The sequence below is a fragment of the Rhinatrema bivittatum genome, chromosome 1, assembly GCF_901001135.1.
Source record: "Rhinatrema bivittatum chromosome 1, aRhiBiv1.1, whole genome shotgun sequence".
Classification (NCBI taxonomy): Eukaryota; Metazoa; Chordata; class Amphibia; order Gymnophiona; family Rhinatrematidae; genus Rhinatrema; species Rhinatrema bivittatum.
Genome location: NC_042615.1, coordinates 54,908,175 through 54,932,125, shown reverse-complemented (window position 1 = coordinate 54,932,125; position 23,951 = coordinate 54,908,175). Strand labels below are relative to the sequence as shown.

At 41.3% G+C, this 23,951-nt stretch overlaps 1 protein-coding gene across 1 annotated transcript in view; it reads left to right on the top strand.

Moving 5' to 3' along the window:
* The window catches only part of LRBA (LPS responsive beige-like anchor protein), a 1,658,631-nt gene that overhangs the window by 1,336,519 nt on the left and 298,161 nt on the right, over positions 1-23,951 (top strand). Inside the window, 1 exon segment of the mRNA XM_029605291.1 lies at positions 8,045-8,197. Coding sequence (XP_029461151.1) covers positions 8,045-8,197 — 153 coding nt within the window.

Genomic DNA, 23,951 nt, shown 5'->3' with positions numbered 1-23,951 from the left:
ATCTCCGTCCTGTCTCTACTGTTTTTGAGATACGGTCTCCAGAACTGAACACAGTATTCCAGGTGAGGCACACCAAGGGGGCCTGTACAAAGGTTTTATCACTTCTTTTTTTCTTGCTGGTTATTCCTCTTTCTATGCAGCCCAGCATTCTTCTGGCTTTAGCTATTGCCTTGTGTCATTGCTTTGCCACCTTCATTGTTTCAGATCACCAGACACTATCACCCCTAGTTCCCTCTCCCAGTCTGCGCACATTAGTCTTTCACCACCACCCCCAAAATCATATACAGGTCTTTTGGATTTCCGCACCCCAGATGCATGACTATGCACTTCTTGGCATCAAATCTCATCTGCCAAGTCTTCAACCACTCTTGAAGCTTTCATAAATCATTTTTCTTGCTCTCTACTCCTTCAGGCATGTCCATTCTGTTGCAGAACTATTCTCCAAATAGAAAAACTTTACCTTCTAACCATTCCAGAATGTTGCTCACAGATATTGAACAAAACTGATCCCTGTGGCGCTCCATATAACACTGTTCTCTCTTCAGAGTAGGTTCCATTTACCATTATGCACTGTCTCCTGTCAGTTAACCAGTTTTTAATGCACTCCACCATCTTGGCACCAACTCCCAAGCTTCTCATTTTATTCACGAGCCTCCTATGTGTGATCATATCAAAAGCTTTGATGAAGTCCAAGTAAATCACATTGAATGCTCTTCTTTGATCCAATTCTCTAGTCACCCAATCCAAAAAATCTATCAAATCTATCATATTTGTCTGACAGGACCTTCCCCTGGTGAATCCATGCTGCCTTGTGTCCAGGAACCCACTGGATTGTAGATAGTTCGCTATCCTATCCTTCAGCAGCATCTTCATTAATTTTCCCACCACTGAGGTGAGGTTAACTGGCCTGTAGTTTCCAGCTTCCTCTCTGCTACTATTCTTGTGAAGCGGGTCCACTACCGCTCTTCTCCAGTCACTCCCAACTCCAGACATCTATTGAACTGGTCTTTCAGTGGACCTGCCAGCACATTTCTGAGCTCTCTTAGTATCCTGGGGTGTCCCTCATCAGGCCCAATGGCCTTATCCACTTTCAGGTTTCCTAGCTTTCCCCATACATTCTCTTCTGTAAATGGAGTTTCATCTACCCCAACCCTATCTACAATCTTGACAACCAGCAATGGTCCTTCTCCAGGGTTTTCTTTAGTGAATACCGAGCTGAAGTATTTAAATTTATGCCATTTCTTCATCTCTCTCCACACATTGCTTCTTTGGCTGTTGAGTGTGGAAAGGAGAGCAGCTTATAGATGAGTGATCTCATCACAATAGCCCTTTCTGTAGGCACGAATGATCTTTCCTGTAGTGAGTTTATCTATGCCCCAATAAACTTGCATGTCTGGATGGGGACTAGATTTGATTTCTCTAAATTGATTAGTCAGCCCAATTATTGCAAAAGAGAAATTGTCTTGTGCAGGGAATGGAGTACTTCCTCCCGAGAACTTGCCATGACTAACCAGTCAACCAGGTATGGGAAAACTTCTATTCCTTGACCTTACAAGTATGCCACTACTACTGTGAGGCATTGTGTAAAGACTCTTAATGTTGCCGATAGGCCAAATGGGAGTACCTTGTATTGGTAGTGGGAAGAAACCACCTGAAAGCAAACGTAGCGTCAATGAGAAGGGCAGATGAGTATGTTTGCAAATGCATCTTTCAGATCCAGGGCACCCATCCATTCGTTCTTCAGTATGTAAGGGAAAATTGTTTTGAGAGAATTAATTTTGAATTTCTCTGAGTATATGTTTGTTCAAATGTCTCAAGTTCAGAATGGGTCTTAATCCTCCCAATTTCTTGGGGATGAGGAAGTATCAGGAATAGAAACATTGTCCATGTTGGATTGCAGGGATTGGTTCTATTGCTTATTGTTGAAGAAGTCATTGGACTTCCAGGTGAAGCTGTGGTAGGTGAGATGGATGTAGATTGAGGGGCACACAAATCAGGAGGCATGGTAGCTGGGAGAAATACACTCTGTAACCAGACTGCATAATTTTGAGGACCCAGAAGTCCTTGGATATCTGACTCCACATTTCTAAGAAGGGCTGGATTCTTGACTCCCCCCACCCCCACCAGAATGGAGGAGTGAGGATTGTTCGAAGGAATCAAAAACTGGGCACAGATTTGAGTTGGGTCTGCTGCATGGTTTTTTGTTGACTGTATTCCCATTGTTGAGGTCTGGCTGGAAGAGGTGGAAGATGGTACTGCTGAAAAGACAGGTAAGGCCGTCTGTGAAAATACAGTCAATTGTGAAGAAGGAGCTTCTCAAAGCAGAGGGCTGTTCAGGAACCATTGAGAGATATTGCAATGCTACATTTTTGTCTTTAATCTGAGTGATGGTTTCTCTAAGTTCCTCACCAAATAGGTTGTCACCTAAGCAAGGTAGGTCAGCCAGCTTCTTGTGGTCATCCTTCCTTATATGCTCGCTCTATGCTTTGCCATATGTTGTGCCTCGACTTGATTGAGACTGAGGAGGTACATGATTATGGAGTCAAACAACACATACACAAATTTGAGAAAGTGATGCATGCCCTCTTCAGCATCCAGAAGTGTCTGGGGGTAATAAGTAGCAACTTAGACTGACTATAGACAAGGCTTTAGCTTCTGGATGCATTTGTGAATATATTGCACTATATAAAATTGGTGGATAATGATGCAAGTAGAAAGCATGCAACTTTGAAAGACTTTCTTGCCAAAATTGTCAAGTAGTCTATGATCTTTTTCTGGCAGTGAGTTTGAGAGAATTCTATTATCTTTTGCTTTTTTCATAGCAGACTCAACCACAACAGAATCATGTGGAAGTTGCACACCGCCATATCCCAGAGATTTCTGAACTCTGTATTTAAAGTCAAGTTTTCTCATCATAGGAGTACCCAAAATAGGAGTTTCTCACATTCTCATTTGTAGGATGTTGAAGATATGAACTGGAAGGGCAGCTGGCTCATATAGGGTGTGTAGAATTTGAAGCAGACCAAATAAATTCAGCGTATTGATCTTTGTCTTTAAGGACATGGACTCCCAGCACTGTCCCTATCTTTTCCACAAACTTAGAGTAAATGAGTTGTTCCAGGAATGAGGTGTGGTAATGAGTTTCTGGAAGCAGAAGCAGTCAGACTGTATATCTGTAGAGTCTTTACCTGAACCTACTGGCAGGAGTTCACTTATCCAGTTCTCCAATGATGAAGAGGGTAAACCAGGAAGTTTTTCTGGTTGCCCCTGAGGAGATACACCCTGGCCAGTCACCTCTGATCAATTGTACTCCACTGCTAGAGAGTGTATGTATGTATGTATATATTTATTTATTTATTTATTTATTTAAGGTTTTTATATACCGGCATTCATGATACAATCACATCATGCTAGTTTACATTTAAACAGGAGTGCAATATAGACATCAAACTGGAACTATCGTGCAGGAGAAAGCAGTTACAAATAACAAGGAATGATGAACTGGGAGAAGAGGGAAATAAAGGAAAAGATTAGTAACTGCTAAAACTATTTACAAAGAGATGAAGTTGAGCTGCCTGTTTTATATATGTTGAAGGTGAAGGGTATTAATTTGAGTCTGGGAAAGCTTGCTTGAACAGCCAACTCTTAAGTCTTTTTCTAAAGGTTGGGAAACAGGGCTCCTGTCTGAGATCGGGAGGGATGGAGTTCCATAACGGTGGACCAGCTGTAGAGAGGGCTCGATCTCTTAAGGTAACATGTCTGATGGTTTTGGCGGGAGGTACTTGGAGAGATCTTCTGTATGCGTCTCTGGTAGGTCTTGAGGAGTTGTGTAAATGGAGAGGGATTTGTCAGTATTGAGGATGATCCCTGAAATATGGGTTTTAATGATGTGTTCAGGCTGAAAGGTGAACTTGAGACTCTGGTCTGAGGAAGTGTCAAAGTAATGGAGGAAAAGAGAGGTTAGATCATTCCTTCTGGCTCCCTAGTCAGAGAGGCAAAAAGATTTCTCACCAAATGCACAATCTGGTCAATTGGCTGATATCTTTTGACCTGGAATAGGAGATGGTACATCCTCTTCAGAGACCAGTATTGGTTCTTGCATTTGAATTGGAGGATAATTGAAGATGAGCGGAACTATGGAGTACACTGGATTCAGTGTTTCCAAGCGAACACATAGCATCCTTATCAGAGTGAGGGTTCTAGTTATTGGAAGGGCCAGATGTAACATGAGCCCCTTCTCTACAAATCTAGGATGGGTTGCATAAAGTTATTGGTGGAGCAACTTGCTAGCTCAGATGGTGAGCAGGATATGTCAGCAGCTTTGCTAGAGTGGAATTCTTTGATGTTTTAGAAGAACAAAGCATTGATTGCTTTGTCAGCTGTTTGGAAAATTACGTCAAAGAAGTCAGTGCAGAAGATGGATGTTGTCCTGATGCGAGTGTCAACTGCATAAGGACTGCACCATGTGCTTTTGTGCTGTGCATTATGTGGTCGTGCAGGAAGACTAAATACATTGTGTGGCCTGTGCGTAGAGGATTCAAGATGAGTCAGTGGTGTGCAGGCCTCTTGTATGGCAAGCAATCAGTGCATTGTGCTTCAAATGTATCAGTGTTATGTGTCAGATGCATCGTCTATTAGTGCGCAGTGCATCATACACTGATGCATTGTGTATCAATCTGCATGCATCAAGCCTCTGGGTGCATCATAGGTTGACAGCGTTGGTGCATCTTCATTGAGTACACTAGTACATAAACAGGATCCTTCGTGCATTGGGTGCACCAACGCAACATACGCCAATGGTGTCCATGGCCATTTTGGTGTGGTGCCAATGCATTGCGCTTAGAATTTGTGATTCATCAGTGCAGAATCTGATTGTTCTAAGGACTGATGCCATTTCTTTAATGCAGGGCAGCTGACAGTACTCAAGATATTGGCTTTGGCCTGAGCCAGTGGAGGAGTCTTAGAAGAGCTCTTGCTCAGGTCTTTTCCTGGGCAGGCAGAAGACCTGTGGGAAGAGGAATTCTGGGAGCGCAGGGATATCCATTACCAGATTAGTAAATTGCCCAGTCATGTTGAGACCCAAGGCACCAATAGCAGAGCTCATGACTGTCAATGAGGGACATTACTTTGCCACAGATGCAATTTTTAAAATTGCTCACATTGCTTTTTAATTCTGGCACAACATGTTGAAGGAAACCTAAGAAAGGTTTTGTTGTTGTTTTTTTATTAAGGTAGCACTGAAAAGTGCTGTTGAGAGTGTTGCAAAGGCAGTGAGTCAAAATCAACTTTTAAATTTTAAATATTCTGAGGAAAGACAAAGTACATGGCCATACTTGTGGTTGGAGGTGGCTCACGAGACGACCCTCTCACAGGAACTCCCACACAAAGTACAGGCCAAAACAATTCCGTTTACTCTGCTGAGTGCACGGTTTAACCTGGGGTTTAGCGCATCCAAAACACCCTTCCAACCCCTCTCTGAAACTAATAGCACTCATCACATGTAAATGATGAGGCTATTAGCTGTTCACCCCAGATACAAAAAAAATGTGTACCCGACCCGCAGAAATTAATGCCTGCCCTAACGTAAATTTCTGAGCAGCCCAAAAAAGTGAACAGAAAGGAAGAAAGTACTGCTTTTCTGTACATCCTCCGGCGCACAGATTAGGAAAAGGGATGTGCAGTTAAGGAGCATCCATTTTCTTAACTCGTTGACAGCCACCTCTCCTGGGCCTCCGCTGCCAAGGAGAGGTGCTGGGGATGCCCAGTTGTCCCTTGTGCCTCCTTTTAGCGTGACCCCCTTGTTTAAATATTGTATCGTGCACCCAGGAGAGGTGGCTGGGTGCACGTTGGGAACGCGGACGCTCAACACTGAGCGTCCATTTTCCGAGCGTCTTTACTGTATCGGCCTGATACTCAGTAGAGCTCAAAGCTCTACTAGCTTGGAAAGACGAGTCTGTTCGTTGCCATTGGATGACATTAACCTGTTTACTGACAGAAAAATTATCTTTGTGTGCAAAGCATGCTTTCTGTGTATAAAAGATTTGTTTTTGGTGCACATAAATCATGAGTCCAAGAGACTTATTTTCCTGCCAGAGTTGAAATGTGAGCTTAGCTTATATGAAAGGCTGCTAGCATATTATAAGTCAAATTTGCATGCTTTTTAACTCCCCAGGCATTAGCATACTATTTGCTTACTGCCTTGGAAGTTAGTTGTTTTTTTTTTTCACTGTGTTCCTTACATCGGGCCCTGATTAAAGCAGACAGTCTTTGTCTCTAATTTTGCAGCAATTCCTCCTCCTCTTCTACCCTGCATTTCTTCAATTAACATGAGGTTAGAAAGTGGTTATCAGGTGCTGGTCAGGCATTTTGTAGACAAGCTCGTTTTTTCCTGCTTAGTTAATTAAGGTGATGGTAAACAAAAGGATCTGCAATTCAAAGCCTTCCAGGGTTTTACACAGTGATGAAGGTGACAACAGTTCAATTCGTGCTTGATCTTAGCTGTCTTTGCCATAGCTACTTCAGTCTGACCTTGTCCCCAATCAGATGACCTTCTCATTGCTCTCAGCTGCATTTAGAGCTCGTCCTGCCAGAGCTGGACCCAAGGCAGTATCTTGGGAGGCCACCGATCTGGTGACCCATGGCAAGACCGGATTTCAAACTTGATCTACTGGGCCTCTGACACAAATACCTTGGGTCATTTAAGAAAATATCCAGCAGCACAGCCTGTTTTTTTTTTCTATTTGTAGCAGGCAGTTTGTGCTGGTTAGAAGGAAGACAAATGTTATATCTGTCACTTGTTAAATTAAACTGATGCAATTATAAACATTGATCCTTTCTCAGTCAAGTACAATAAAATTCCTTATTTTTACCAAGCGTTATTTGAATCTTTCATTTTGTCGAGCTTATTCTATGTTATCTAAATCTGAACAACAATTTTGACTTAAAAGGTAGTGAAAAGAAACATTCAAATATAGGAATCTTCCCTACTGAGAGTTTATTTTTTTTTCTATATGTTTGTTGATGCTCAAGTGTATATAGAAAGTGGAAAGGTCTCCTACTCTTGGATTTTGAAGATCTTCTTGTTTTTGGACTAAATTGTTTTAAATTGGCTTCAGCAGAACTGTGATGATAACTTTTAGTACATAATTCAAACTATTGTTTTTTCAAGGTTGCATGGCAACTATTGAGTAATGAAAATGTACTACTCTTTAATTGTATTTATACTGTCTATAAATAGAAATCTACATAGCTAAGCAATAACAATGACATGAACCACCAAAATAGGTTACTGTCAAGGGCATCAGCCTTGCAGAATATGCTCCCCATGGGAAGTGGGTAGGACCTCTGAACCCCCAGCTCCAACACCACCACCTCACTCCTCCTTGGCACTGTTGTGGCTCTGCTGTGCACCACATCTGGCTACCATGTGTCTTTTATGCCCTGCCTGTCCCCCGTCCCTGGGGCATAAGAAAACTGATGTGGCGGGTTTGTCCTTTTCACCAGGACATCTGCCTTCTAGCCATCCAGCTTCTTCCCAGCTTGCCCTGAAGTGTCCCTGCAGCATCACTGTCAGATGCCCTGTAGTCCCCATCCCCAGGACTGATCAAGGCCACCATCCATCTGACCATTAGCCACATTTTTTTTGCTCCTGGACCCCCAGCATATATAGCCCATTGCAGCCTTTCTTTCACTCCTTCCTCTCCTTGACTGCTATTTGGTGTGTTTTATCCTGGTTGTTGTTTGCTCTTGTTGCCTTCTCCATTCCCAGGTGTGTGAGGAGCACTAGTGTGCCACAAGTGCCTTAACAGTAGGTTATGTGGGAACTACAACTTGTGGAGTTTTTCATATAACTGTATATTTCTTGGTGCACAGCATGGTAAGATATTTAAAAGCTACTGAAAAAATTGCCTTCATTATCCCCTGAAGAATCCTCTTTAGAATGTTATGATGATTTAAATGTGTGGGGATAGAGATCATGAATTCTTTTTGTGTGTTGTATAACATCAGAACTTATAGCATGGCATTGTTTTTCATTTACACATAGGAGCTGATCCCTGAATTTTACTATCTCCCAGAGATGTTTGTCAACTTCAATAATTATAATCTAGGAGTGATGGATGATGGGATAGTAGTGTCCAATGTGGAACTTCCGCCATGGGCCAAAACACCAGAAGAATTTGTTCGGGTTAACAGACTGGTAAGATAGTAACAACCTGTTGTTCCTGCCGAGCACTTTTTATCCCCTTTGTTTCTGGATAAAGCCAGAACTGGTCTTTAATAGAACTAAAACCGTAGTTTGTTCTGTCTTATAATTATCCGGTATGTTTGCAGTAATTTATTATAGAGGTTAAATTTGTATTCCTCAGATTCCTTACGAATACTTGTGATGTACATCAATGTCCGTATGGTACAAGATACTGAAATAATAAGATTCTGGGTTGTTTTTTAAAGCTTCTTATTTCTTTTGCCCATTGTGTGATGCTTTTTGTCTACAGATACCATATATAAACATATTTAACTGTTTATACATATACACAATGAGAATTCTGCCAGTTCAGCCATTTTATAGAACATAATCCACCCACAAAAAAGTGATATAAGATATTGCATCACATGCAAAATTGAAAAAGAATTGAAAAGTACTTTTTAAGTGTTTAGTTTTTGGCTTCTTGATTTTGTTAAATTTTAATGGATGAGGCAGTGGTGCAGGGAAGAGAGAGATTTGTTAGGCACTGGGCAACAATTGGGGGAAGGGGAAGCCTATTCCAAAATATGGGCCCCACCTTAACCAAGGTGGAACCAGACTGGTGGTGCTATCCCTCAAAAAAAGAGGTGGAGCAGCTTTTAAACTGCATAGTGGAGAAAAGCTAACAGGAGTGCATAGTTCAAAGAGTGGTATCTTGAAAGGATACTGGCATAATGGGGAATTTAGAATATCTCAGTAGAGAGGTTGTGATCAGGGGTGGTTCTATCATGGTGCAAGATGATGAAGCTGCCTCGGGTAGCATAAAGTGGCTCCCAAAAATACTCCTGTGGCATCTGCCTCACCTTGCCAAATAGCGAGGCCTGGCGGGCCTGCAGGAGAGACCCCATTCTGCTGTAGTTTGAAGAGCAAAGCCCTACAGAGCTCATTCCATCGCAGCCCGAAGAACGAGGCCTGGTGGGGTTGTGTTGAAGCCTTTCCCACCACAGCCTGCAGAGCCTCGGAAAAACCCATCCCACCACAGTCTACAGAGTGAGGCCCAGCAGGACCCATCCTGCCGCAGCCCAAAGAGCAAGGCCCAGCAAGGCTATGGTGCAGCCCATCTCACCATGGCCCAAAAAGAGCGGATGAGGCCCTGAGAGGATGTGTGTGTGTTGTGAGAGAGCCTGTATGCATTTGTGAGAGAGCTTGTATGCATGAGGGTATGAGTGAGAGCTTGTATGCATGCATGTGTGTGTGTGTTTCAGAGAGAGAGGTTGTGAGTGTCTTATGCGTGTATGTGTGTGAGAGAACCTGTGTGCTTATGTGAGACAGAGATGGCATGTGTGTATGCATGAGAAAGGGAATCTGTAAGAGAGAGAAAGTTTGTGCGGCCCCTTTCCTCCAATCCACCACAATCGCAAGGTGGCTGGAAATCAAAAGATCCCAGTATGGATAATGGATAATTTTTTTATTATTAGTTTTAATTCTTGGGTGTTATTTGATGTCTATTGTTTTGAAATATCTAATTGGTTTTTTCAAAATTTTTTTAAAAATTTCTTGGGGTAGATATTCAAAGCTGGCTGTGTAAGTAGCTTAGTCAGTAAATACTTATCAGGATAAGTTGCAATGTATATACAGTGGAACAGCGAAGCTGCTAAATATATGCATATGCACACTATATGCACTTAGCCGGAAAAGTCTACCTGGCTATGTTTAGATCTACTGTATGGGGTGTCTAAACGTAAACCTATAATTATGCACTTAACTCCGAAAATTTATAGTTAGCCATATAACATGCTCCGCCCCCGAACTGCTTAGTACATGCCTACCTTTGTATATGTTACTTTTAGCCATATAAGGGACTTATACGGCTAAGTGGTGGCCACTGAACATAGGCGCATATTCAGCGGCCACTACTTATTAGCATAAGTCCCGCTTATCTGACTAAATAGCACTGAATGCGCTTTGAATATCAAGCCCCTTGAGTTTACTTTTCCTTCTATTAATAAAGTTTTATTATTATGATTGATGTGTTCTGATTTCTTCATTTTATTATTGTTTTGTAAGGAATGATGGTATTTCTATTTTTCTATTGTTCACTGCATACAGTCTGGCTTCTTGCAGTTTCCTGTTCAGTTTTTATCTGCACATTTCTGTTAATACTTATGGTCACTTTATTCTGAATTTGGTGAGGGGTCTGCATGTGTGACTGAAGTGAGGTATTTTTTCTGTGTGAGGATCTATTGCAGCCTGATTTGTTCTGTTTTTCTAACAAGAGGTGAATTAGTGTTTTAGGTCTGGTGTAATATTTTCAGTGTTGCCTTTTCATAGGTAGGGCTGGTACTGTGTGAGTGCTGGCATTTAGTACTGTTTCGGTATGGGAAGTTTACTATATTGTAATTGTAATTCAGTTTACTCATGCTTTTTTGACAGCCAAGCCCACATCAAATGCACTTTACAATATATTTATTTAATTTATTTATTTATTTATTTAACAGCTTTTAATATACCGGTGTTCGTGCAAGCACATCACGCCGGTTTACAATAAACTTGAGAAAGGAGGAAATTACAAAAAACAGGGAGTGGGGGAATGGAGCAGGAGCGAAAAAGGGGGGGGGGGGAGAGAGGGAGATGGGTTCTAAGTGCCTTTTTTGCAGGGTTTTCTGGTTGGCACCTCAGCAGTGCATGTAAAAATAATATACATGTTGTAATATTTTTACCTCAGAAGACTATAAATATCCTTTTCCATGTAAAATCTATTATGTGTGTGATGAGGGCTGGGAAGAAAGGGGCAGAAGGCTGTAAAGTTCTCCTAGGGAACCTAATATCCTTGCACCCACCTGAAGAGAGTCTGCAATGTACAGAGCCCCACCAATCACCCATCTTCTACTTCTCCAGGTGACAAATGCTGGGGAAACATGGGAGGCAGCTCATAGGATTCCTAAGTATGTGGCAAGCTTGCCAACTTCCTAGAAATATTATCACTGACAGTCTATCTTCCACTTGTCTGAGAACTCGGACTCTTGCTTTCCCCCTTCTGCAGCCCTTTAAATCACCAAAAGGGCCAGGCTACAAGAGAATCTCCTCTTTGGCCTGTGCTGTGCCTTGGTGGAGGGAAGGGAGTGCCGCCTTATCCCTCGTCTCAGGCAGCAGATTGCTTTGTGCCACCACGGGTTGTGACAAAGGGAAAAGTAGCCCTGGTGCATTTAAATAAAAGGTAGTCAGAGGTAAATGATTCCAAACTGCCCACTTCAACTGCTAGGCAGACTGTGAATACAATTAAATATCATACTTTGAATTATTTGTATGTGAATGCCAGAAATCTAAAAATATAAGATTGGAGAATTAGAATGAATGGCACTGAGCAAAGATGTAGACATAATAGGCGTCTTGGAAACCTGATAGAAGGAGGATAACTAGTGGGACATTGATACCAGGGTACAAATTATATCAAAATGATAGGCCAGATCAAATTAATGAAGGGGTGGTGCTATATGTTAAGGATAGCATAGAGTCAAACAGGATAAAATTCCTGTAGAAAGCAAAATGCACTTTGGAATCTCTATGGATAGAAATTTCTTGTGTGATGAGGGTGAATATAGCTGTGAGATCATAATACTGTCTGCGTGGCCAGAAAGAAGAAACTGTGAAATGTTAAAAAAAAAAAAAATATATATATATAGGGAAACTAATAAATTAATCAATACAATAATAATGAGTGATTTCAATTGTTCCAATATTAATTGGGTGAAATGTCTCATCAGGACATGCTAAAGAGGGAAAGGAAAGGATTTCTTTTTGAGCAAGCATTTGGAAAGTATTACTGTAGTTAGCCCGCTTATCTTATGATCATGTTTGATTGGCAGCCATGTGTGAGTATTTTATTTTGTATGTTTATTATTTTAATTTGTCAAGTGTTTGTTTTTAAGACCATGTTTGTTATATTGTAACCCACCTAGGACTATGAATAGGTGGGATAAAAATGTTTTAAATAAATAAAGATACCATAAATGACTGTTTCATGGAACAGCTGTTCCTGGAACTGACAAAATGAGGAAATACTCTAGATTCAATCCTCCCTGCAATGCAGGATCTGGTGCAAGAGGTAACTGTGGAGGGTTCACTTGGCAGCAGTGATCTTAATGTAATCAAATTTAACATAATCACTGAAGAGAGGACATGAAGGAAAACTATTATGGCAACATTTATCTTTAAACAAGGACACTATGATAAAATGAGGAAATTGGATAGAAAAATGTAAAAGTACTAGTTGCCAAGGTTACATTTGCATGTAGCATGCATGCTGTTTACAAACACCATCTTGAAAGCCCAGACTAGATGTATTCTATTGATAGAAAAGATAGAAAGACCAAATGACTGCCAGCGTGGTTAAATGGTGAGGTGAAATATGTTATTAAAGCCAAAAGGACATCTTTCAAAAACTAGAAGATGGATCAAAATGAAAAAAAATAGGGAAAAGCATAATCACTACCAAGTTAGATGTAAAGAATTAATAAGACAGGCTAGAAAGGCAAAAACTCAGAATAAAATTTTTTTCAAATACATTCAAAGCAAAAGGCCTGTGAGGGATTTGGTTGGACCGTTAGACGATTGATGGGTCAAAGGGGCACTCAGAGAAAGCCAGACCATTGAAGAAAAATTAAATGACTACTTTGCTTTGATCTTTTTTGAGGAGGGTATCAAGGAGAGATACCTATGTGGAAACATTCTTTGAGGATGACCTTCAGAGGAACTGAAGCAAACTACAGTGAACCGAGAAGATGCAATAGATCAAATTGACAATCTAAAGAGAATCAGATGACATACACCCTAGAGTTCTGAAAGAACTTAAAAATGAAATTTCAGGCTTATTACTAGTAACCTGTAACATCTCATTCAAATCACCTATGGTAACTAAGGATTGGATGATGACCAATATAATATGATCCAATAAGCTACAGCCTGGAGATCTTGACATTCATTGCTGCAGGGCAAAATGGTAGAAGACATTTTCAAGAACAAAATTCCTGACTATCTGGATAGAGACAGATTGATGGAGCGGTGCCAGTACTGATTTAGTAAGAGAAATCTTGCCTTGCAAATCTTAGATTTTATTTTATTTTATTTTTTTTTTTTAGGAGTGGGCCAGAGTGAGTCAGTTGATATAGTGCATCTGGATTTTCAGAAGATGTTTGATAGTCACTCATGAGAGGCTCATCAGGAAATTAGAGAATCTTAGAATAGGAAGCAATGTCCTAACATGGATTGGCAACTGACTGAAACATGGGAAATAGAGAATAGGACTAAATGGTCATTTTATTTTATTTAGCAACACTTATATTCCACAGCTCTAAACAATATTCACTGCAGATTACAAAACACATTCACAGTCTTCAATAAAATAGGCAATAATACATGTTCACAGCTGAAAATTAAAAGCACATTGGAAATGAAACAATTTGCCATACTTGAACAATTTAGGAAGAAAGACTTGTATGGTCAAAAATCTTTGTTGCACTTAAAAGGTGGAAACAGGTACAAAGTAACATTTAATAAGTGTGCCCAATAACATAACACACACAGGTTATATTTCCATTCTTTTGGTATGTATGGTATGACTGGTTTCTGTGTGAGGGGTTTACTGGGGAATTATGTAAAAACAGTGAGTTTTATTAGCTGGTGGCTAAATAACTTGCTGATAAATGGTATTTACATTGCATTTTTTTTTAAACTCTGATATTGTTCATTTACTGTTGTATACCTTGCTCGCTTAATAAATATATTATAAAAAAAAAATTAAAAGCACATTTAAAAAGATGTCTTCAATTGTTTTCTTAAAAAACTTCTCCTCCAACATACTACATACTTCCAAAGGCATAGCATTCCAGAAAGTTGGAGCCACCTGATGAAATGCTGTAGTACACATTCTTACCAATTTTCAAGATTCTCCAGGCGGTATACTCAACAAATTTGCATTTTGAGAACACAGCAACCTTACTGGCATAAATAGTCAATCAACGAGCATTGATGATCCATATGTAAAAGTTTAAAAATAACTGCCAGTTTAAACTAGAAGGTGGATCAAAATGAAAAAAAATAGGGAAGAGCATAATTGCTGGTAACCAATGCAGCTCATGAAGTATAGAGGGTATATGATCCCTAGTTGACATGTTGGTTAATGCATTTCTCTCAAGAGAAAGATAAATATGGAGAGTTTCAGGAATCTTTACTGCGACTGGTGCTTTCAACATATTTATAAATGATCTGGAAATGGGAGCAATGAGTGAAATTATCAGATTTGCAGATGATACAATATTATTCAAATTAGTTAAATCATGAGTAAATTGTAAAGAATTGCAATAGGACCTTGTGAGACTGGGGAATTGGGTGCCTAAATGGCAGATGGAATTTAATATAAACAAGTGCAAAGTAATGCATAAAGAGAAGAATAATCCAAACTATAGGTACATACTGCTGGATTCCATATTAGGCATCTCCATCAGGAAAAGGATGTTGAAGTCACCATATACAATACTTTTAAATCCTAGGCTTAATGTGAAACAGAAGTCAAAAAAGCAAATAGAAAGTTAGGTAGTATTAAGAAAGGCATGAAGTTTGAAGAATCTAAATATGTACACCCTGGAGGAAAGGAGGAGCAGAGGTGATATGATACAGACTTTCAGATACTTGAAAGGTTTTAATGATCCAAAGGCAACGACAAACCTTTACCATAAGAAAAAAATCAGCAGAACCAGGGGTCACAATTTGAAGCTCCAGGGAGGAAGATTCAGAACCAATGTCAGGAAGTATTTCTTCATGGAGAGGGTGGTGGATGCCTGGAATGCCCTTCCGGAGGAAGTGGTGAAGACCAGAACTGTGAAGGACTTCAAAGGGGCGTGGGATAAACACTGTGGATCCATAAAGTCAAGAGGCCGCCAATGAAGAGTGGGTGACTCGCCAGAATGATGGCTACTGCCTGGAGACAATACCCTTAGTCAATAAACATACACATGGTTACTGTGACTCCAACATCACTCTAAGATTCAACAGCAAGAGGAAATGTGGAAAAAAGGATTTGCACTCACAAAGACGGGAGTAGCTGGCTTGTTACGGCGGTTACTACCCCAAACCAAATATCCAAATTACTACCTCCACCTTCCTCTATTCCTGATGCCTTTCAACTAGCTTGATCACTCCATTCTTATACTTCACTTTCAATGCATATCCAGCATAGTTCTCTGCTTCAACAGCAGGGGAAAAGAAAAACTGTTACTTCACACATCCAGCAGAGCTCTCTGCTTAAACGGCAGGGGAGAAGAAAAAAGGGTTCGCACTCACAAAGCGGGGAGTAGCTGGCTTGTTACGGCGGTTACTACCCCAAACCAAATGTACCTGATACTTCACTCTCGACGCATATCCAGCATGGCTCTCTACTTCAACGGCATGGGAGAAAGACTGATACATCACGAATTTCCAGCATAGCTCTCTGCTTCAATGGCAGGGGAAAAGAAAAACTGATACTTCACGCATATCCAGCATAACTTCAACGGCAGGGGAGAAGAAAAAAGGATTCACACTCACAAAGCGGGGAGTAGCTGGCTTGTCACGGCGGTTACTACCCCAAACCAAATGTGCCTGATACTTCACTTTCGATGCATATCCAGCATAGCTCTCTGCTTCAACGGCAGGGGAGAAGAAAAAAACTGATACCTCACGCATATCCAGCATAGCTCCCTGCTTCAACAGCAGGGGAGAAGATAAACAACCAATAAGGGCTGTATAACATAACCTGGGTAAAAACAAATAAGCATGGGTGTAGCTTGCTTATTGCGGCGGTTACTACTCCTACTACCTCTAACTAATCAAGCTAGATATTTCACTTGGATGCAGCTCCTCCACCGCTCTCTACATTAATGGCGGGGGTGGAAGGGAATTAGAACCAAGAGCTAAGAGAAACAGATAAGTATGGGAGAAGAAATGAGGGAAGCTTGCTGGGCAGACTGGATGGGCCATTTGGTCTTCTTCTGCCGTCATTTCTATGTTTTTATGTTTCTATGAAGTTGAACCAGCTTCAACTGAAGCCACATTACCAGCAAAGATCTGTCATAAGACATCGACTATCCACAGGGCTCCCACAAGCACTTCAGCCAGTTCCTTCCCAGGCCTCCTCCAAAAAATCGGAAGATACTCAGGCTTTGTGCTGCTCTTTTGCGGCCCCCTGGAAGGCATCAAATCTCAACAATGGCAGTGTATCTTGATGGGAGCTGAGAGAAATCTCCTCCCCTGGCAATTCCAGTGCTCCTCCGCTAGCAATCGCAACGGGGACCTCACCACCCGACAAAGAAGGAACTGGGGACGCAAAAGATGTTATTGGAAGCTGTCCAGTGAATTGAGGCATCTCGGAAGGGAAGAACCTCACTCTCCCTTTCCGTTTCGGTGGCATAATGGCAAAGATAATTCAGAGGAATCAAGACAGCTTCTTCAAGGCATCCTATTCAGGTGGCCCTGGAGTAGAAGTTTTTCAGTGTTGCTTTCAAGTTAAAACATTTTATAGCCAAATAAGAGGATCCACAAGAATTTTTTACCACATTTCAAAAGAGCATGCAATTACATGTACTGATGATGACATGAAGTTGAAACAATGGTGATGAATCTTCTCTTAATAGCAGCAGCCAGAGCTCTGGCATCCCTTCTCCATCGACCATTGGATCCCAACCCCAAAACTCATTGAGACAAAATGTGTACTACGATTAATTAAAAACAAGACCTCAGCTTTATGTACATACGTTGTTTACACCTGTTTACATCTCAGAACTTGCATACCATTTGGGAAAACCTGAGCCGAGCTCAGTGGTGTACCAAAGGAGAGGGGGAAAGAACCATGATCCTTGGGCACTGGCTTTTGTAGGGAAGGAGGAAGAGAGGACTGGCTGGCCAGCTGCCAGCCTAGAATTCATTGAGATATAATAATGGCATTGCTCCCGCCTACTGCTCTTTTTCAATGCTGCCTCCTACTGCTCAGGGAGGCCAACCTATGTCGGAGATACAAGGGACCAGGGGACTCTTCCTGACAACAGACTCAGCTATGCTTGTGCCTCAGTTCCACATGGCTCTTGGACTGCTAATTGCAGTTAGTAAAATCAGGCAGGGGGCACAGCAACAGAAGTAACTGTGCAAGAGCAGAACACCATCTTCTGAAGCGTGTGGGACGTTCATGACAGTGTGCTTTATTTGTGCTGCTGCCACCAGCAAGGACTAAGAGCTCCCTTAAGTGCCTCTCTTACCACCATGAACCAGAAGGAGAAGGGAATAGTCGGGACCTAGGCCACCAGTGAAAAGAGATAAAAGAAGAATGTTCTGATTCTGGAAGGGAGAAAACTGTGACTTTTCCAGGCTAATGGGTGAACGTGGGATTTGCTGCTGCTGCTGTTTTGTGACAAGAGAAATTGGTCCGTGGCTGCGAGAACTGGTGCTGGATGGGAAAGGGAGAGAGAAGGGTTGAAGGGCAGGGGGAGCTAGTGCTTGGCAGTGGAGAGAGAGAAGGGTTTGGGTTCAGGGGGAATTGGTGCAGGGTGGAGGGGAGAGAGGGTTTCAGAGGCAGAGGGAACTGGTGCTAGCCATAGTAGACACGCAGATAGTAAGCGCTTTAGGCTAGGAAATTAATGTACCTGAATTTTAAACATGTAAGCTACCTTGTGTATTAATAAAGTTGGACTAAAATTCCAAATTTTCCTGTCAAAGGGAAGAAGTGAAAAGGGCACAGAACAAGAGAGAGAATGGGGTATGGAGGAGGGGAGGGATAGAGGCGAAATAGGACAGGTATCTTGAAGGATAGCTCCTGTTCTTCCAAAGATATGGAATATTAAATTTATATTTGTTCTAACTGAAATTCTGATTCATATCTTTGTTTGAAAAAGTGCTGACAAGCGTCTTATGAAAGTCTAATATTTAGACATTAGCTACTTAGATAGTAAGCTCTTTCAGGCAAGGAATTGTACCAGAATTATAAAAATGCAGTAAGTTGCCCTGCACATTTCTTGGAAGGCAGACTTAGGTGGTTCAATTCAGTTTCTTCTAGTCTTTGTGTTAGTGTGATTGGGATGGAGGGAGAGGCGCAAATGAAAGCATTAGCCCCCAGGTGCCAGTCTCTCACCGAATTAACTCTTCAGTTGTCAATACTGGGAATATCCTGTTTATCTTCCAAGAGGCCCAGCTGCTTCAAAGAGCCTGGCTGAAACAAACTCCAGAAAGATTTGCCCCTTTCCATTCCAGAGCGCTAGATAAACATTGCATTGGGATCACATGTGGCCATTGTCTTGTATAGTCAAAGATCACAAGAGACAGTCCCTCATTGTTCAGTAGAATGAACACTCAGTCCTCAGTCTCTATCAGTGACCTGTCCAGAGTCAGAACCAACCTAACTGAGCCCCTAGCTTTCTTCTAATTGTTTCTGGCTTGGGTCCTCCTACCCACCCTTCCCACTGCAGTGTTCAAAATAGCATTCCTCTTTCTTCCACCCTCTATCAGTCTTCATGAACAAAACCCTATAAGGTAGATTTTCAAAGGCTTGCGCATGGCAAAACCAAAAGATAAGTGTGTGACTTCGTACGTGTGGGCCACGCAGATTTAAAAAAGGCCTGCAACCATGTGCATATCTCCCAGTATGTGGATAAAATAAGTTTGTCGAAAAAGGGCTATGGGCAGGACATGGGTGTTCCTGATTTTCCCAGCGTGTAACTCGTACGCGCATAAGACCCCGCCGGGGTCCCTATCTGCATATTGTTATTTCAGCTGTGGATGGGCGTGTAAGAAGAAAAAAAAAAATCTTGCCTAGTCAGCAGTTTTAAGAATCACGGCAGGTAGAGGAAAAGAAAGGCAGGCTAGCTAGGGGATTATGGAAGTCCTATACTTTAACTGGGTAAACTGGGAACGGCTTGGGGAAACTGGTATTGGCCACGCCAAGTGCATCTACTAAAATCCCTCCCACTTACATGCTCGAGGCAGCATTCACGCGCACATGTGCATGTTGATATAGAATTGTGCACTCATGTACATGCGGGTAGCTGATTTTATAACGTGCACATAAACGCGCGCATGGTTTAAAATCAGCGTACGAATGTCACTTTGAAAGTTACTGCTTAAAGTAAGTAAAACATTGAATACTTGTATAGAAATGGGAAAAAAGGGGCAACATCTGGAAAGTTATGTACACTGATCTCATAGTATGGGAAGTAAAGTCCCAGATCTAGAGACAGTCATGGAAAAGCTGACTTGGATGTGGTGGCCATCACAGAGATGTGGTACACGGAAAACCATAAGTGGGATATAGTTATACCAGGCTTCAATCCTTTTAGGAAGGGAGAATGCATAGCACTATGTATATAAAAAAAAATTTTTTTAAGGAACAGAATTACAGGGTTTACAAAGGAGGCACTTTGGGTTAATCTGGGAAGAGGGAATGGAACATCTGTTTATACTGGTATAATATACAGACAGAAGAAATGGACAGAGATTTAATAGAGCATATTCATAAAATTTCTATGAAAGGGATTTCAATATCTTAGATGTTAATTGGGACATCCTGGTGTTGTGGGCTATCAAAATAGACATTGACTGTGGAGAAACAGGGAGATCCCAGATGATCCATTAACTAGTAACAAAACCCTCACGGGTGATATTGGATCTGATGCTTAGAAACAGGGACAGTGTTTTTGTTGTAGGTGGGATCCAGTGATTACTGGGGGGTGTGATTCGGTATTAGACTGCAGTAGATGAAGGCAACGGTCCAAGACTTCAAGAAAACTTAGTTAAAATGTGGTAAACTGAGAAAATCTAGAAGTGGAAGAGCAATGGGCAAAACTAAACGGAGATTTTTGTTAGGAAAATAAAGAGGCCACTCTGGTGTTTTAAAAAAGTAGCTGAAAAGAGTGGTAAACTGAGAAAATCTAGAAGTAGAAGAGCAATGGGCAAAACTAAATGGAGATTTTTATTAGGAAAATAAAGAGGCCACTCTGGTGTGTTAAAAAAGTAGCTGAAAAGGTAAGGGAATAATGGTTAGCATTTATAAGATCACAGAAAAAGAAAGCAGGGAAAGTAGCCAGGAAGACAAAGATTCAAATGAAAGAAAAAAAATAGCCCATATGGTAAAATGTTGTGTTAGTGATAGAAGAAAGTGCAAAAGTGGCCTTATGAGACTCAGAGGTGAAGGGGAGGGTTATGAAGGGGCTCATAAGGTAAAAGTGAAATTGCTTAAATACTTCTGTTCAGTGTTCACGGTAGAAGGGCCAGGAGCAGGATTACATAAATACGAATAAGATTGAAAGTGAGGTAAACTCAATTGATTTTCAGAAAAACATTTTCATGAGGTGCTAGCTATGCTTAAAGTATATAAAGCAATGAGGTGGGATTGGGATACATCTGGAGATATTAATGGACTTTAGAGAAGTTCTTGCAGTTCCACTGGCTGACCTTTTCAATGCCTCTTTAGAGTTGAGAGTAGTTCCTGAGAACTGGAGAAAGGGTAGATGTGCTTCCTAATTACAAAAGTGGATATAAGGAGGAGGCTGGGAACTACAGGCCAGTTAATCTGACTTCTGTTGTGAACATGTTAATGGAATTGCTTTCTAGGGTGACCAACTGCCTGGTTTTCGACCGGACAGTCCGGTTTTGTAGCCTGTTGTACATAGTCTGGTTACAAGAGTAACCGGACAATGTAAAACCCGGCCAGGCAAGCCCAGGGGCCAATCGGTAGTGGCAGCCTGGCAATGCTTCAATCACCTGCCTGTTTTCAGGGCTCGATTTCTCTCCTCACCTCTGCCTCTCCCATAGATGTGCCGCACTTGTTGTTACTTCGTGCTGTCCTCCTGGGAGTCACAGAAGAAGAGGAGAGTCGAACCGAGCCCCAAAGACAGGCAAGCAGAATCTGCCTAGTAAAAAATCAATGCTTGATTTGAAAGGAGGGGGAGGGGGGACCGGCTGCGGCCAGCTAGCCACCCCTCTCCAAGTGTCCAGTCCTGCTTCATGGAAAAGTTGACAACCCTACTGCTATAACAGAGGATAGTCAGTTTTTGGAATCCAATGGATTGCAAGATTCGAGGCAGCATGTTTTTACCAGAAGTAGATCTTGTCAGACAAATCTGAGCAGTTTCTTTGATTGGGTGACCAGAGACTTGAATTAGGGGAGAACGCTAAATGTACTGTACTTGGATATCAGTAAGACCTTTGACATGGTTTCACATAGGCCACTTATAAATAGAGTGCCCTTCGTATTGACCCTAAAGTGACTGGGTTAGAAACTGGTTGAGTGGGAGGCAACACAGAGTAGTGATAAGAACATAAAACGTTGCCTTACTGGGCCAGACCAAGGGTCCATAAAGCTCAGCATCCTGTTTCCAACAGTGGCCTATCCAAGTTACACAAACCTGGCAAGAACTCAAACATTAAATAGATTCCATGGTACTGATGCTGATAATCAGCAGTGGCTATTCCCTAAGTCAATACGATTAATAGCAGTTTATGGACTTCTCCCCTAGGAATTATCCAAAGCTTTTTTTAAACCCATCTATACTGACTGCCTTAACCACATCTTCTGGCAATGAATTCCAGAGCTTAATTGTGCATATAATATGCTGTTTTAATTCAATTACAGCTGAATGTATTGAGTTGTCTGTCATCAATTTACTTAGCTGTTGTAAAATGTGTACCTGTCGGGGTACCAGGTCTCGGGGGGGGGGGGGGGGGGAGCTGTGTAACCCACAGTTACTAGTTAATATGATACTCTGGTCACCCTTGAGAAGTTGTTAATGATTTGTGTTTTATCTGAGCATACTTCAACTTTAGTTGAGTCACTCTTTGAAGCAGGCAAGACGTCTCTCTCCAACATATACAGCCTTAGAGGATCCTCTCCTTGTAAAGAATTTTCTCTGGTTTATTTTAAATGTGCTACTTGCTGATTTTATGGAGTGCCCCCTAGTCCTTGTATTATCTGAACGTGTAAATAACCAATTCACATTTACCTGTTCAAGTCCTTTTCTTCAATCCAAGGAAGGAGGCATTACTAGTGGTGTGCCATCAATCCAAAGAAGGAGGCATTACTAGTGGTGTGCCATCAGTCCTGGGACCATTTCTTTTTAATATCTTTCTGAGTGACATTTTTATTTTATTTATTTATTTAAAAACTTTTCTATACCGTCGCTAAGTTATAGACTATCACAACGGTTTACAAATAGGCACATAGACTAAGGTAAGTAAATGTAGGATATCTTACATTCTAACAGGTGCCAATAAAGTTTGGTTACAATTTCATAAATAAAACCATTATTTGAGTAATGTTGGTCAGGTTCAGGTATATTATTGAGTTACTATCACTTTGAAATATTACTTCTTAAAAGTAGGATTGATTAAATTCATTCTCATCTGCATTACCTTGTACTTTCATTCTCTTCCCTCCACACTCTTTAGTGAAGACTTTTTTAAAGAGCCATGTTTTTAGATTTTTCTTAAAAGTTTTGAGATTATTCTGTAATCTGAGTTCGGGTGGCATTGTGTTCCATAGTATGGGCCCAGCCAATGATAAACCCCTTTCTCTCACTTGCTGACTTTACTGAAGGGATTGTTAGTAGTGCTTTGTTTGCTGAGCGGAGGTTTCTTTGTGGAACGTGTACTCGTAAGGCTGTGTTTAGCCAGTCTGCTTCTTTATCATATATTAGTTTGTGTATGGTGCATAAGGCTTTGTATTTTATCCTGTATTCGATGGGTAACCAATGTAAGACTGCTAGAGTTTCGGTTATATGGTCCCTGCTCTTTTTTCCCATTAGTATTCTGGCTGCAGTATTTTGAAGTATCTGGAGTGGTCTTATTGATGTGCTTGGGAGTCCTAGTAAGAGTGCATTGCAGTAGTCAGTGCTAGAAAAGATAAGTGTTTGCAATACTGTTCTGAAGTGGGCAGGTGTGAGTAATGGTTTTAATCTTCTGAGGACCATAAGTTTTGCGTAGCCTTCTCTTACTTTTATAGATATGTGTTGCTTCAGGTTGATTTCTGGGTCCATTATTACTCCCAGATTCCTTACTTTTTCGGCTAGCTCAATTTTTTGGTTATTTCTTAGGGTTATCGGTGTTTGAATGATTTTAGTATGTTTTCTCTCAAGGTGAAGGAATTCAGTTTTGTCAATGTTGATAACCAGAACGATTGTCAGGAAAGTTTTTTTCTCTCTTATCTGATGACACCAAAATCTGCAACAGGGTAGACAGCCAAGAAGGTATGGATAACACAAGGAGGGATCTAGCAAAGCTTGAGGAATGGTCTAAGGCAGGGGTGGGCAGTTCCGGTCCTCGAGGGCCACAAACCAGTCTGGTTTTCAGGATATCCCTAATGAATATGCATGAGAGAGATTTGCATGCACCCTGCCTCAGTTGTATGCAAATCTATGTCATGCATATTCATTAGGATATCCTAAAACCTCGACAGGTTTGTGGCCCTCGAGGACTGGAATTGCCCACCCCTGGTCTAAGGTCTGGCAGCTAGGATTTAATGCTGAAAAATGCACAAACCCAAGGGAGAGATAAAGTGTAGGGGTGAGATTTTGCCAAGCATGAAAGGAAGAGCAGGATCTGGAGGTGCATTGTATCTGTTGATCATAAGGTGTCCAAACAGGTGGATAAGGCAATGGCAAAATCCAGTAAGATGCTTGGTTGCATTGAGAAGAGGAATGGTTAGCAGAAAAAGGGAGGAGATATTGCTTCTGTGTAGGTCCCTGGTGGGACTTCA